At 47.3% G+C, this 14,743-nt stretch overlaps 1 protein-coding gene across 1 annotated transcript in view; it reads right to left on the bottom strand.

Annotated features, from left to right (window-relative positions):
- ELP3 (elongator acetyltransferase complex subunit 3) overlaps positions 1-14,743 on the bottom strand; it is a 111,393-nt gene that overhangs the window by 63,024 nt on the left and 33,626 nt on the right. Inside the window, exon 8 of the mRNA XM_083432667.1 lies at positions 10,500-10,661. Coding sequence (XP_083288793.1) covers positions 10,500-10,661 — 162 coding nt within the window. The remainder of the gene's footprint in view (positions 1-10,499; positions 10,662-14,743) is intronic.

Here is a 14,743-nt window from a genome sequence, read left to right as displayed (position 1 = left end):
AAATGGAGGCACTGAGAGATTTTACTTTCTATTTTTTAGATGCTTACTTATAGTGTGATGCTGACAAGAGAATAAGGCTTAAATGGATTAAGGTAAATAAGTGAGTAAGCAGTGAAAGATGGAAAGAATTTGCTGACCTGATTAACAACAGGAATACAAAAAGGGAGGTGGGAGGAGGCTGAGGAAATAAGTTATTGAAAAATGGAATTTAGAAAATGGAAATCTATTTTTTTTAAATGCTTTTGTTTTCTGCTCTTTTTTTTCTTTTCTCCTTTTTTGTGTTGGTGGGAGGGGGGAAGGAGGGTGTTGGTTTTTTCTCTGTTTTCTTTTTTCATGCATTTTTGGGTTTTTTGTCTTTTTCCCCTTTTTATTTTGTTGTGTTTGATTCTTTTGTTGTTGCAATTTCTGTATTTGTGGAAAATCTAATAAATATTATTATAAAAGAGAGAGAGAGAGAGAGAGATTTTACTTTCTTGGGCTCCATGATCACTGCAGATGGTGACAGCAGCCACGAAATTAAAAGACGCCTGCTCCTTGGGAGAAAGGCGGTGGCAAACCTAGACAGCATTTTAAAAAGTAGAGACATCACCTTGCCAACAAAGGTCCGTATAGTTAAAGCCATGGTTTTCCCAGTAGTGATGTATGGAAGTGAGAGCTGGGCCATAAAGAAGGCTGATTGCCGAAGAATTGATACTTTTTGAATTATGGTGCTGGAGGAGACTCTTGAGAGTCCCATGGACTGCAAGAAGATCAAACCTCTCCATTCTGAAGGAAATCAGCCCTGAGTGCTCACTGGAAGGACAGATCCTGAAGCTGAGGCTCCAATCCTTTGGCCACCTCATGAGAAGAGAAGACTCCCTGGAAAAGACCCTGATGATGGGAAAGATGGAGGGCACAAGGAGAAGGGGATGACAGAGGACGAGATGGTGGGATAGTGTTCTCGAAGTTACCAGAATGAGTTTGATCCAACTGCGGGTGGCAGTGGAAGACAGGAGTGCCTGGCGTGCTCAGGTCCAGGGGGTCACGAAGAGTCGGACATGACTAAACGACTAAACAACAACAACATTGGACGTTATCAGAACTTCTCCAAGGTGTCCAGATAATGCACCATCAATATATTAACCTGCATTTGCAAGCTGCATGTTCATGTAGCCATTGACGGAGACGAGGTAGCCTTTGTATTCCACCCCCCACTTCAGCTTCACCATCACTGGCTTCCCGGTCAACCCGCTTTGGACTGAGAGGCAGCCAGACCAACCTAAGGGCAGCTGTGGCAACAAAAAAATTACTGGCGGGCAGCACATGTGCCCGCCAAAGCTCTAAAAAGAAAAAGCCACACAGTGGCCATTCAGATGCCTGTGGGAAACCAGTAAGCAGGATTCGAGCGCAAGAGCTACTCTTCCCTCCTGTGGTTTCCAACTGGGATACGGAAGCATCGCTTCTCTTTTTGGGACTGATCCAGCAAAGACTCTTCTTAATGTTCTTATGCACTATAACAAAGTCTTAAGCCCGAGGCACCACATAAATGAAGCCACAGGTTCCCCTCCTGCCTCCAACAGTTTTCTCCTCTGCGTATTTTTAAAGATTTGTTGGCATTTTGGGAGCAGGGACCTGGCTTCTCATTCTTTCCCCCCATTCATATCTATATAAAGCCATGAACAGAAGCAAAACACTCGAACCAAAACTGAACAGCTGGGACTTGTATTTTGCACCATTTGAAAGCCAACAAACAGATCCGAACCCTAAAGGCTTTCATTTCCTCGAACGACTGAAGCATCATCATTGCCCTGCGGATAAGATGCCTCGGCAGGCTTTGCAGAATGAATAGAGAGGCTGTCTCCCATTCGCATTGTTACAATTCCCACCTACCCCAAATTATGCGGGATAGCCAGCCTCATAGAACCAATGTGCTTAAGCCTAATTAACGCATGAAGGAGTGAATTACCATAGATGGGGTGAGCTCCCGTTGCTCGGTCCCAGCTCCTGCCAACCTAGCAGTTCGAAAGCACGTCAAAGTGCAAGTAGATAAATAGGTACCGCTCCGGCGGGAAGGTAAACGGAGTTTCCGTGTGCTGCTCTGGTTCGCCAGAAGCGGCTTAGTCATGCTGGCGACATGACCCGGAAGCTGTACGCTGGCTCCCTCGGCCAGTAAAGCGAGATGAGCACCGCAACCCCAGAGTCGGCCACGACTGGACCTAATAGTCAGGTGTCCCTTTACCTTTTACTAAGTTGCTCTGCTAGACTTAGCTATGTCCACTTCCCCTCACCTTGCGGGGACTGTTCTCTCTCGGTCTACCTGACAACCTCACCATATGAGGAGGCCTGAGGTGGCTGCTCCAGTTTAGTCCGCATGGCTCTTGCAAACCACTCTTGAGTTCCCATACAAACAATTTAGAAACTTTCATCACTTTGGAACTAAACCAAGTTTTACTTCCTGTGCAATTTCTCTGAATGCTGCATGGACAAGCACATGAATCTGACATTTGGAGAAATTGTAACTAAACCATTTTTAACTTACCCAATGTGTGTTCTTTTTTTCTGTGCTAGGGGAAACTTTTGGAACTCACTTTAAAGGACATATTTTTAAGGTCTAAATCCTATATTTCTGTACACCACTTAAGAGAGGTTCTGTACACCAAGAGGTTCAGAATTATTTTTAGATAAACGTAAATAAAAATAAGTACATGTTGCCACTATTAGATAGATAGCTAGTTATAATAAGTGTCACATGTACTGCTCTGCTTTCCTTTCGTAATAATAATAATAATAAATTTTATTTATATCCTGCCCTCCCCAGCCAAAGCCGGGCTCAGGGCGGCTAACAACACTAAACTAGTGCAACATTATAAAACATTATAAAATTAATTAAAATCAAAACTGATGGCAACCATTAAGCAAAATTCTGTGCAGGTTGCCAGAGGAGGGAGTCAGGCTGGGCCCTGATCAAAGGCCTGGTAGAACAGCTCTGTCTTGCAGGCCTTGCGGAAAGATGTCAGGTCCCGCAGGGCCCTAGTCTCTTGTGACAGAGCGTTCCACTAGATTGGAGCCACAGCCGAGAAAGCCCTGGCTCTAGTTGAGGCCAGCCTAACCTCTCTGTGGCCTGGGACCTTCAAGATGTTTTTATTTGAAGACCGTAAGTTCCTCTGTGGAGCATACCAGGAGAGGTGGTCCCGTAGGTACGAGGGTCCTAGGCCGTATAGGGCTTTAAAGGTTAAAACCAGCACCTTAAACCTGATCCTGTACACCACCGGGAGCCAGTGCAGCTGGTATAGCACTGGATGAATGTGATCTCGCAGCAAAGATCCCTAAGGAGTCTCGCCGCAGCATTCTGCACCTGCTGGAGTTTCTGGGTCAGTCTCAAGGGCAGCCCCACGTAGAGCGAGTTACAATAATCCAGTCTGGAGGTGACCGTCGCGTGGATCACAGTGGCTAGGTCAGGGCGAGAGAGGTAAGGAGCCAACTGCTTAGCTTGGCGGAGATGGAAAAATGCCGCCTTTGTTATAGCTGCAATATGCGCCTCCATGGAAAGGGAGGTATCAAAGATTACACCCAAACTCTTAACGGACGGTGCTGGCACTAGTTGCACCCCCGCAAGAGATGGGAGTTGCCCCCCCAATCCCATATCATCCCGTCCCAGCCAGAGGACCTCTGTCTTCGAAGGATTTAACTTCAACCGGCTCCCACATAACCATCCAGCCACAGCTTCCAAGCATCTGATCAGTGTGTCTGGGACCGAGTCAGGATGGCCATCCATCAACAGATAGAGTTGGGTGTCATCAGCATACTGATGGCAGCCCAGCCCAAAACTCCGGACAAGCTGGGCGAGGGGGCGCATAAAGATCACATCAGTGAGGCCAAGTTGGGGGGGGGGGCTTGCCGTCTGGGGAGCCATCCACACTGCCCGACTTGCACCCTGGGGAGGTCACTTCAGTGCTGCTAATGCAGCAAAAACAATGTGGGAGGCAGCAGTCATGAGATACAGGTGATGCAATTCTCCAGCGGTTTGAATTCACCCCGGGAGGCACTCTCCATTGTCTCTTGAGCCAGACGGAGGCCAACGACAACATCTTTCCGCCTGGAGTTGTTTGCTCCCCATATTCTGAACCTTCCAGAGGGCAAGGATTGTGATGCAAGAGTGTTTTGAAAAATAAAAACAGGAAACTGCCTTACGCTAGATGTTCCGCCACTGAGCTATTACCCTTCCCTACTGTATTATTACAATACACAAGCAATTCACGGGACAATGCAGCGCTTGGAAATGGCTGTGCCTTCCTGAGCAAAGTTCTCTGCTCACTCCTTGGCGCCTGCAGCCTCAGGGGCGTTTAAAAAAGGAAAGGGGGAGGCGTTCAAATGGAAACACTCACAAAACGGTTAAGTGCACAGCTTGTTAAGTCAACAAAGGCAGGAACAGAGGCTTTTCAAGAAACGCCTTTTTCGCGCAACGGCAGAGGTGCCGGAAGCCTGGCCATCAAAGGCACAGAAGTGAGACGCAAACATCTTGCTCCCTTGCCCTTCGCAGCTGCAGATCCCGTACAAGGCTTCTGTTTCTTTGGACAGACTTAGCAGCAATTTGGCGCAGGCGGGACAGTGTGAATTGGCTGCCACTGACCCCACCTGTCCTGAGAGCGAGTTTCTGTGGTGGTGGTGGCAGACAAAGCTGGATACGGTGTGGGCAGCAATGAAGAAAAAATCTTAGCAGTAATGAAGGGTGCCAGAATAGCAGGGAAATAAAAAGAATGTGAGCTCGCTTGCTCCTTAGCCTTCCTAGCCGAGGCTTCTTCTCTCGAAGACTAATTTTTAACACTCATTTGCTGGTGATTTGGTATAGGGGACATGGGCGAATTAGCCCAAAGAGTCAGGCCAAGAAGATTCCACCCACCCTGAGGGTGTGTTTGGGGATGGGGAGAGAGAAGCCAGGCACGCTGCAGGCAGGGGGCTGCCCAGTGGTGGTCAGTGGGGCGAACCACAAGGGGTGGGGGTCAGCGACTGCAGTCATATGAAAGAGGCAGATAGATAAAGTCCTGGGTACAAGATGGGGAAGTGGAAATAATAATAATAATAATAATAATAATAATAATAATAATAATAATAATAATAATAATAATTTATTTGTACCCCACCCATCTGGCTGGGTTTCCCCAGCCACTCTGGGTGGCTTCCAACAAAGATTAAAAATACATTAAAACGTCACACATTAAAAACTTCCCTGAACAGGGCTGCCTTCAGATGTCTTCTAAATGTCAGGTAGTTGTTTATCTCTTTGACATCTGATGGGTGGGTGCTCCACAGGGCGGGCGCCACCACCGAGAAGGCCCTCTGCCTGGTTGGTTCCCTGTAGCTTTGCTTCTCGCAATGAGGGAACTGCCAGAAGGCCCTCGGCGCTGGACCTCATGTTGCCGCCCTCCAGACGCCTTGCAGAGGCAGTCACAAAGAATAATGATCACAGGATCCAGGTCAGTTCATATGGGGAGAAGCAGCCATTGGGGTATTGCGGTACCGTTTAAGGCTTTATAGGTTTAAAAAAAGCACTTTGAATTGGGCCTGGAAATTAAATGGCAGCTGGTGCAGTTGTGGCATCATTGTGTCGTATGCTTGAACTGCCTTGTCCTGTGAGCAACCCGGTCGCTGAATTCTGTACCAGCTGAAGTTTCCTAGCTGTCTTCAGAGGCAACCCCTTGTATAATGTGAAGCAGTAATCTAACCTTGAGGTTTTTATTATTGGAGAGAGCTAGAGCTGGAACATAAAGAAGGCTGATCGCCGAAGAATTGATGCTTTTGAATTATGGTGCTGGAGGAGACTCTTGAGAGTCCCATGGACTGCAAGAAGATCAAACCTCTCCATTCTTAAGGAAATCAGCCCTGAGTGCTCACTGGAAGGACAGATCCTGAAGCTGAGGCTCCAAGACTTTGGCCACCTCACAAGAAGAGAAGACTCCCTGGAAAAGACCCTGATGTTGGGAAAGATGGAGGGCACAAGGAGAAGGGGACGACGGAGGACGAGATGGTGGGACAGTGTTCTCGAGCTACCAGCATGAGTTTGACCAAACTGCGGGAGGCAGTGGAAGACAGGAGTGCCTGGCGTGCTCTGGTCCAGGGGGTCACGAAGAGTTGGACACGACTAAACAACAACAACACGGGTCAGGAGAGACTTCTACCTGCTGTCAACAACTTGGGGGGTTATCAAAGCTGTCCCGGTCCATCTTCCCCAAGTTCTCCCTTAAGACGTTCTCTTCAGCTCTGTATATTCTTCCCGCTTCCATTTTATGCCTTGCCATTTCTCAATATTTCCACGCTTAACTGGTTTTTCAAAGATGCTGCATTTTATATGCCTGAATTATGACGATGTTGTTATTCGGCAATCTTGTGTAGGCAGAAAAGGTACGGCAGCTTCATAAATAAAAATACGCTCTTCAGTGGAAATATCCAAACTAAAGCTTGTGTGATTTAACAGATGGGAGTGTCAGGCTAGGACCTGGGAGGGGGACCAGGGTCTGAATCCCCACTCAGTCACAAAGCAACCTAGGATTAAGGTTGCTGTCCCTCAGGTCAACATACCTCACAGGCCATTGTGGGAGTAAAATGGGGAGGAAGGGAACCATGTTGAGCTCTTTGGAGGAAAAGGGGGGGATATAAATGCAATAAATCAACAAAACGAAACCCATAAACTCGCTTAAATTTACATAAAGAAAAATTACTCTCCTTTTCAAGGGGTTGTCCCATCAGAGCAAGAAGAGTGTGAGGCTAAACATCCCACTGGCATAGCTGTCAACTGTTTCCCTTTCTTGCGAGGAATCCTATTCGGAATAAGGGAATTTCCCTTAAAAAACGGGGAAAGTTGACAGCTATGCCCACTGGTTGAGGGAACCAATGGCAGGGGGCTATCTCTTAGAATCATAGAATCATAGAATTGGAAGAGACCACAAGGGCCATCGAGTCCAACCCCCTACCAAGCAGGAAACACCATCAGAGCACTCCTGACATATGGTTGTCAAGCCTCTGCTTAAAGACCTCCAAAGAAGGAGACTCCACCACACTCCTTGGCAGCAAATTCCACTGTCAAACAGCTCTTACTGTCAGGAAGTTCTTTCTAATGTTTAGGTGGAATCTTCTTTCTTGTAGTTTGGATCCATTGCTCCGTGTCCGCTTCTCTGGAGCAGCAGAAAACAACCTTTCTCCCTCCTCTATGTGACATCCTTTTATATATTGGAACATGGCTATCATATCACCCCTTAACCTCCTCTTCTCCAGGCTAAATATGCCCAGCTCCCTTAGCCGTTCCTCATAAGGCATCGTTTCCAGGCCTTTGACCATTTTGGTTGCCCTCCTCTGGACACCTTCCAGTTTGTCAGTGTCCTTCTTGAACTGTGGTGCCCAGAACTGGACACAGTACTCCAGGTGAGGTCTGACCAGAGCAGAATACAGTGGCACTATTACTTCCCTTGATCTAGATGCTATACTCCTATTGATACTCCTATTGGGCCTTCCTGGGGAGGAAAACTGGGAGAGGAAGGCAGCTTGAGGGGAGAGTTAGGGGACTAACAGCACAACCGAGAGCTGGTGTGTCAATCACTGTGTGAAGGCCTCTCATAAGCTCCCCCCTCCCCGCCCCGGATGGACACGTCTGGGTGATGGCGCTTGTTCCATTCCCCACTGGTGGGAATTAATGCCTTTGTCCGTCTCAGTGTAATACTCCTCCATTGACAGAATTTAACTCTATTGAGGTCCCCAAAACCATAATGGCTATGTTCTGCCTCCACAATTGGAAGCCGCAATGATCCACAACACCAGTTGCTGGAAGCTGCAGAAGACTCGTGGTCATAGACCAGGGGTCAGCAAAACCTTTTCAGCAGGGGGCCAGTCCACTGTCCCTCAGACCTTGTGGGGGGCTGGACTATATTTTGGGGGGAAAGAAGAACAACGAATTCCTATGCGCCCACAAATAACCCAGAGATGCATTGTAAATAAAAGCACACATTCAACATACAAGAAAGAAGATTCCACCTAAACATTAGGAAGAACTTCCTGACAGTAAGAGCTGTTCGACAGTGGAATTTGCTGCCCAGGAGTGTGGTGGAGTCTCCTTCTTTGGAGGTCTTTAAGCAGAGGCTTGACAACCATATGTCAGGAGTGCTCTGATGGTGTTTCCTGCTTGGCAGGGGGTTGGACTCGATGGCCCTTGTGGTCTCTTCCAACTCTATGATTCTATGATTCTATGAACTCATGTGAAAACACCAGGCAGGCCCCACAAATAACCCAGAGGTGCATTTTAAATAAAAGCACACATTCAACTCATGTGAAAACACCAGGCAGGCTCCACAAATAACCCAGAGATGCATTGTAAATAAAAGGGCACATTCAACTCATGTGAAAACACCAGGCAAGCCCCACAAATAACCCATAGGTGCATTTTAAATAAAAGGGCACATTCTACTCATGTAAAAACATGCTGATTCCCGGACTGTCCGCGGGCCGGATTTAGAAGGCGATTGGGCCGGATCCAGCCCCTGGCCGGGCCTTAGTTTGCCTACCCATGATGTAGACAGACCTTTCCTCCTTCAAGAATTTGCCCAATCCTCTCTGTTGGTGGCCATCAGTGCCACCTTTGGGAGAGAGTTCCACAATTTACCTGTGTGCATCTTTACACGTCCTGCATGTCCTGTCCTGGCAAATGCGTCTGAGCAAGGATGGGGGCAGGGGGGAGCCTGGGGCCGGAAAGAGATGCCTGGAGGGCCGCATCTGATCCCTGGCGCTGAGGTTCTCCACCCCTGCCTCATAGCTTGAGGCACACAATGTGGGCCAGTTCCGTCACTAGCGGTGAGCTCCTTGTTCAATGCTCCCTTTGGCCCACTGATGGCAGCTTTTCTAGCAAGGAATCCTTTCTTTCCCCATCAACAGGCTATTATCCAAGAGCAGGGAGTGTTTCCACTTCATCAAACACACTTTATATCTTTCTTGGACTCTGAGAAGGTGAACAAATCCGCTTCCGTTTTTCTGAACTGCATCTTCCCGGAATACAAAGGACGCGGCGGACAAATGCCAATTCCACCCTCCGTGGCGTTGCAGAACTAATCTTGTCTGTTGCCATTCCGTGGAGAGTTTTAGCCCAGGAATTTGGTCAATGTGCAGCAAAAAAAAAAAAAAAGCAAGCTACCTTATCGTTAATTAATTCAGTATTATTATGACTAACGCCTTCCTGTGTACGTTTTATAATCCTTATTTCCTTTACTCTTTGGGGCTATGTGGCGGAAAAAGCTTCAGAAAAGGGCAACCAAAATTACCATGTGGCTGGACCAGCTCCTCTTATGAGGAAAGGTGGCAAGATTTGGGTTTTTCAGGTTAGAGAGATACCTGGAAGGCTGTCACATGGAAGCTTGTATCCTGCTGTTCCAAAGGGTAGGACCCGAAGCAATGGCTTCAAGTTAAAAGAAAAGAGATTCTGCCTAAACCTTAAAAAGAACTTTCTATAGATGGCATCTATCACCGGTTAAATTTGCAAAAATGTATAAAAACGAAAAGAAAGAGTGTTGGAGATGTGAAACAGAAGGTACGTTTTATCATATGTGGTGGGATTGTAAAAAGGTAAAAGCCTACTGGGAAATGATATACAATGAATTGAAGAAAATGTTGAATTAATTTTTTTTGTAAAAAAAACCAGAAGCCTTTTTGTTAGGTATTTTAGGCCAAGACATATCAAAAGAAATGAGGACTTTATTTATGTATGCCACTACAGCAGCAAGAATGTTGATTGCACACAATTGGAAGACTGGAGAAATACCAACTAAAGAACAACGGCAAGAGAAGTTGATGAACTATGCAGAACTGGCAAAAATGACAGATAGACTAAGAGAAAAAGACAACAGAGACTCTGAAAAAGAATAGGAACCATTTATATTATATTTACAGAAACAAAGAAAGTCAATAGACTTGATAGCAGGATTTAAATAAACATTCACATTATCAGTATTAGAAAATAGTGAAATATTATAGTGTATTTACTTTTATTTTTAGGTTTTTAGGCTTGATGTTATGTTCTTAATCACTTTTTCTGTTAGGAGGTAGCAAAGTGGGTGAAAAGAGAAACAAACCAGAAGCGGAAGTTGGGGGAAGCCCTGGAGGGGAGGGAGGATTATATAATAAATGTTAAGAATTTGAGATGTATGTAATGAATGAAAAATAAAAATAAAGAACAGCTGTGGACTCTCCTTCACTGGAAGTTTCCAAGCAGAGCTTGGATGGCCATCTGTCAGGGAATCTTTAGCTGCGACTCCTGCATTGATGGGGGTTGGACTGGATGACCTTTGGGACCCCTTCCGAGTCTATGATTTTTTTGTGGGATCACTGGTGCAGCCATGTGTAGCATTTGCTGTGCCTTTGAACTGTCTTCTGCCTGGGTATCACACAGATGTGAGTATTAAATAGCTTTCGGTAGACCCTGCTCAAGTTCTCAAGTTCAGCGAGAAAGAGCAAGGATGTCTCCTTTGAAAGCCCCCTCTTCTTACCTGTTGGTGTCTCTGGCCACATCCTCATAGACACTCTGCACGCCAATCTCCAGCCTTGTGCAGCCGTAGGACAACATATCGCTCAAGTGCCGTTTCAGGCAGTAATCCGGCCGGGTCTCTATAGTTATGCCAATGCACTTTGTAAGGCTCCGCTCAGAGTATCTGTGGATTAGAGACAGAGGTTGGGGGTTGGGAAGGGATGCATAAGAGAGATATATAAGTGAGGTCTCTGCTATTTTAAGCCAAGGCGGTTAATATTACGGTCCAAAAAACAAAGAGGCCCCAAACAGGAGACGTGTCACAACTGGCAAGGCCGACGCTCGTTGTAACAGTTGGGTTCGCAGCATATGGTTGGCAAATTGTGTTTACGACAATTGTGACGGATCTGCATTCAGAACCTCCTGATTACAATACAAATCCCCCATCATCTTGGCGCCCTGTAAGCAGACAGCTTTTGCTGACGGACAGGCTGGCAGCCCATCTCACCAGCAGATGGCTGTGGCTTCGGAGAACGTTTTGAAATTCGATCTCATGGAAAGGCTGTGGAGAGGGAGGGCATCTTCTTGGGCATTTTTCTTTTTGAAAAAGATGCCCCTACGTTTGCCGAGGCTGCTTCGTACATCCTGTTCCGCAGAAGAATTAAAACGTACTCCGCAGGTCTATTTTTTTCATTTTGGACGTACAAACCAAGATACTGACTGTTAGTTAGTGCAAGGACTTCCACCATCCTTTCCATGCCCTGATACTTGCCCCCACATCCCATAATCTGTGTGAGTGCCTGGAGGCAGTTGGAGGATGGTTGGTGGTTAAAAGATTGAGGTTGAATCCTGACAAGACAGAAGTACTGTTCTTGGTGGACAGGGGGAGGGCTGGTGTGGAGGACTCCCTGGTCCTGAATCGGGCAACTGTGCCTCTGAAGGACCAGGTGCGCAGCCTGGTAGTCATTCTGGACTCCCAGCTGTCCACGGAGGCGCAGGTTAATTCTGTGCCCAGGGCGACTGTCTACCAGCTCCACCTGGAACGCAGGCTGAGACCCTACCTGCCCTCAGTCTGTCTCACCAGAGTGGTGCATGCTCTAGTTATCTCTCACTTGGACTACTGCAATGCTCTCTACGTGGGGCTAACTTTGAAGGTGACCAAGAAACTGCAATTAATCCAGAATATGGCAGCTAGACTGGTGACTGGGAGTGGCTGCTGGGACCACATAACACCGGTCCTGAGAGATCTGCATTGGTCTCCCAGTACGTTTCTGGGCACAATTCAAAGTGTTGGTGCTGACCTTTAAAGCCCTAAATGGCCTCGGGTCCTGTATATCTGAAGGAGCGTCTCCACCCCCATCGTTCTGCTTGGACACTGAGGTCCAGTGCTGAGGGCCTTCTGGCGGTTCCCTCCCTGCGAGAAGCGAGGTTACAGGGAACCAGGAAGAGGGCCTTCTCGGTGGTGGCGCCCGCCCTGTGGAACGCCCTCCCTTCAGATGTGAAGGAAATAAGCAGACCTCCACTTTGGTGCTGCTAATGCAACAACAAGCAGCAAGAACTGTGCATGCACATGAAAACTCATACCAGTAACAAACTTGGTTGGTCACTAAGGTGCTACTGGAAGGAATTTTTTTATTTCGATTCGACTATGGAAGACCAACACAGCTACCTACCTGTAAATAATAATAATAATTTTTATTTATACCCCGCTCTCCCCAGCCAGAGCCAGGCTCAGGGTGGCTAACACCAGTAAAAATTACAGTAAAAACATAATGGGGGGGGGGGGGCGGACAAAAAACCCAATTTAAAATACAGGTTCAAATGGTATTTAAAATTCAGCCTCATTTTAAAAAGCAGCTCATAGATCACATAAAGGGAGGGAAACATAAGGGTCAGAATGAGTCCAAACCAAAGGCCAGGTGGAACAGCTCTGTCTTGCAGGCCCTGCGGAAAAAAATCAGATCCTGCAGGGCCCTGGTCTCATGAGACAGAGCGTTCCACCAGGCCGGGGCCAGTGTTGAAAAGGCCCTGGTTGAGGCTAATCTGACATCCTTAGGGCCCGGGGCCTCTAGAGTGTTGCTATTTATGGACCTTAAGGTACTCCGTGGGGCATACCAGGGGAGGCGGTCCCGCAACCACATAGTTGTTTTAAGCTGTTTTAATGCTGTGTTTTGAATCCTTGTAACCTACCCAGGGACTTTAGGGTGAAGGGCGGGTAATAACAACCCCCACCGGGTGCCGTCCAGCTGTTTTGGACTACAACTCCCATCAGCATCACACAGCCTTACCGGCCAGGGCTGCTGAGAATTGTCACCCCAAAGGCTGGAACATACCAGGATGGTTTGTCATTATATGTGCAAACTGAACTATTAAGAACATGCAACCACTTCGCAACAATTTTGGGAATCTGACCCACGTATGGTTTAGCTCACTGTAAATCATTTTTAAAATTGCAACCCAGGGAACACCGATATTCCTCATAAACTTGCCAGGATTACCGTATTTTTTGCTCTATAAGACTCACTTCTTCTCTCCTAAAAAGGGGAAATTTGTGTGTGTCTTATAGAGCGAATGCAGGCTGCGCAGCTATCCCAGAAGCCAGAACAGCAAGAGGGATTGCTGCTTTCACTGCGCAGCGATCCCTCTTGCTGTTCTGGCTTCTGAGATTCAGAATATTTTTTTTCTTGTTTTCCTCCTCCAAAAACTAGGTGCGTCTTATAGAGCGAAAAATACGGTACCTCCATGAGAACAATCAGTAATAGAGGTGCTCTACAGACATCTCTTTTTAAGGGAGAGGCACAAAGCCCATCATTTTGCACTGGCTTTGGGGGAACAGGGCTGCTCTTATCAGACTCGTTATTTTGCTATTTCAGCCGAGTGAGTTCATATTGTACTCTTACGCTTTTAATTGGTTTTTATATTGCCTTCTATAAGTTTCGAAGTCTGCCTCCAGCTGTGTAGGAGGAAAAGTGGAGTCACATGCAAGAAATCCATAGGGGAGGGGCCTTCCTTGCACCCCCAAACCCTGCCAGGTGAATCTTCATTTGAATAGAAAGCTCCAAGTGCTACAAATCCCCATGAAACTCCACTGCAGAAGATCGTGTGCTGCTTGGCCGCCTGGAAAGGAATCCGCTGCTGGGATCTACTAGAAGCAAATGCTAAGATCCTGCTGGAAGGTCTTTTCTAAATGCACAGTTTTCTATGTTTGAAAGATAACAATACATAACTTGCATCCTAGTAGCCCCTGGGTACAGAATAAGCAGTCTTCCTCTTTGGCTACCCATCCAACTCTGCAGATCCCAAAATCATCTTAAAGGTAAAGGGACCCCTGACAATTAAGCCCAGTCGCAAACGACTCTGGGGTTGCGGCGCTCATCTCGCTTTACAGGCTGAGGGAACCGGCGTCTGTACACAGACAGCTTTTCCAGGTCATGTGGCCAGCATGACTAAGCAGCTTTTGACTTACCTTCCCGCTGGATTGGTGCCTATTTATTTACAGTCATACCTCGGGTTGAAGTAGCTTTGGGTTGAGTGTTTTCGGGTTGCACTCTGTGGCAACCCAGAAGTAACAGAACACGTTACTTCTGGGTTTCGCAGCTTGTGCATGCGCAGGTTGCGTTCACTTCAGGATGTGAATGGGGCTCTGGAACGGATCCTGTTCGCATCCAGAGGTTCCACTGTACTTGCACTTTTGGGCGTGCTTTCGAACTCCTAGGTTGGCAGGAGCTGGGACCAAGCAACGGGAGCACACCCCGCCACAGGAATTCGAACCACCAACCTTCTGTTCGGCAAGCCCTAGGCTCTGTGGTTTAGACCACAGCGCCACCTGCGCCTCTTTGCCAGGTGTCTTCAGACTTCTCTGCATTTTCTCTTTTCATATGCCTCTTTCTCAGCGGCTCCAAGGAACAAGAAGCCAACAGACCAGCCATCTATACCTGGGTCACTCATTTTTCCCAGCTCAGCCTCCCGGCCACCTTTGAAACTAGGAAGCTCAATTCTTGCTCAGTCTCCGTATCCAAGGGGTACACAGTCCAGAAGTACTGGGCTAGAACTCAGGATCCACTTCAGAATGAGGACTGTACTCATAAGAACTAAAACCTCCTTCCAGAATTTTGCAAGCATCCTGCATCCCCCCCAGAACAGGCCTCCCCCTACAGCACCACATCTCCAGCAATTGTCTGGGGTTGTGAGGCCTAGGGCAGCGGTTCTCAACCTGTGGTTCCCCAGATGTTGTTGGACTACAACTCCCATCATCCCTGAGCTCTG

Source organism: Podarcis tiliguerta (assembly GCF_965153285.1).
Source record: "Podarcis tiliguerta genome assembly, chromosome: 3".
Classification (NCBI taxonomy): Eukaryota; Metazoa; Chordata; class Lepidosauria; order Squamata; family Lacertidae; genus Podarcis; species Podarcis tiliguerta.
The sequence above is the reverse complement of the archived record's forward strand: the minus strand, read 5'-3'. Positions and strand labels throughout refer to the sequence as shown.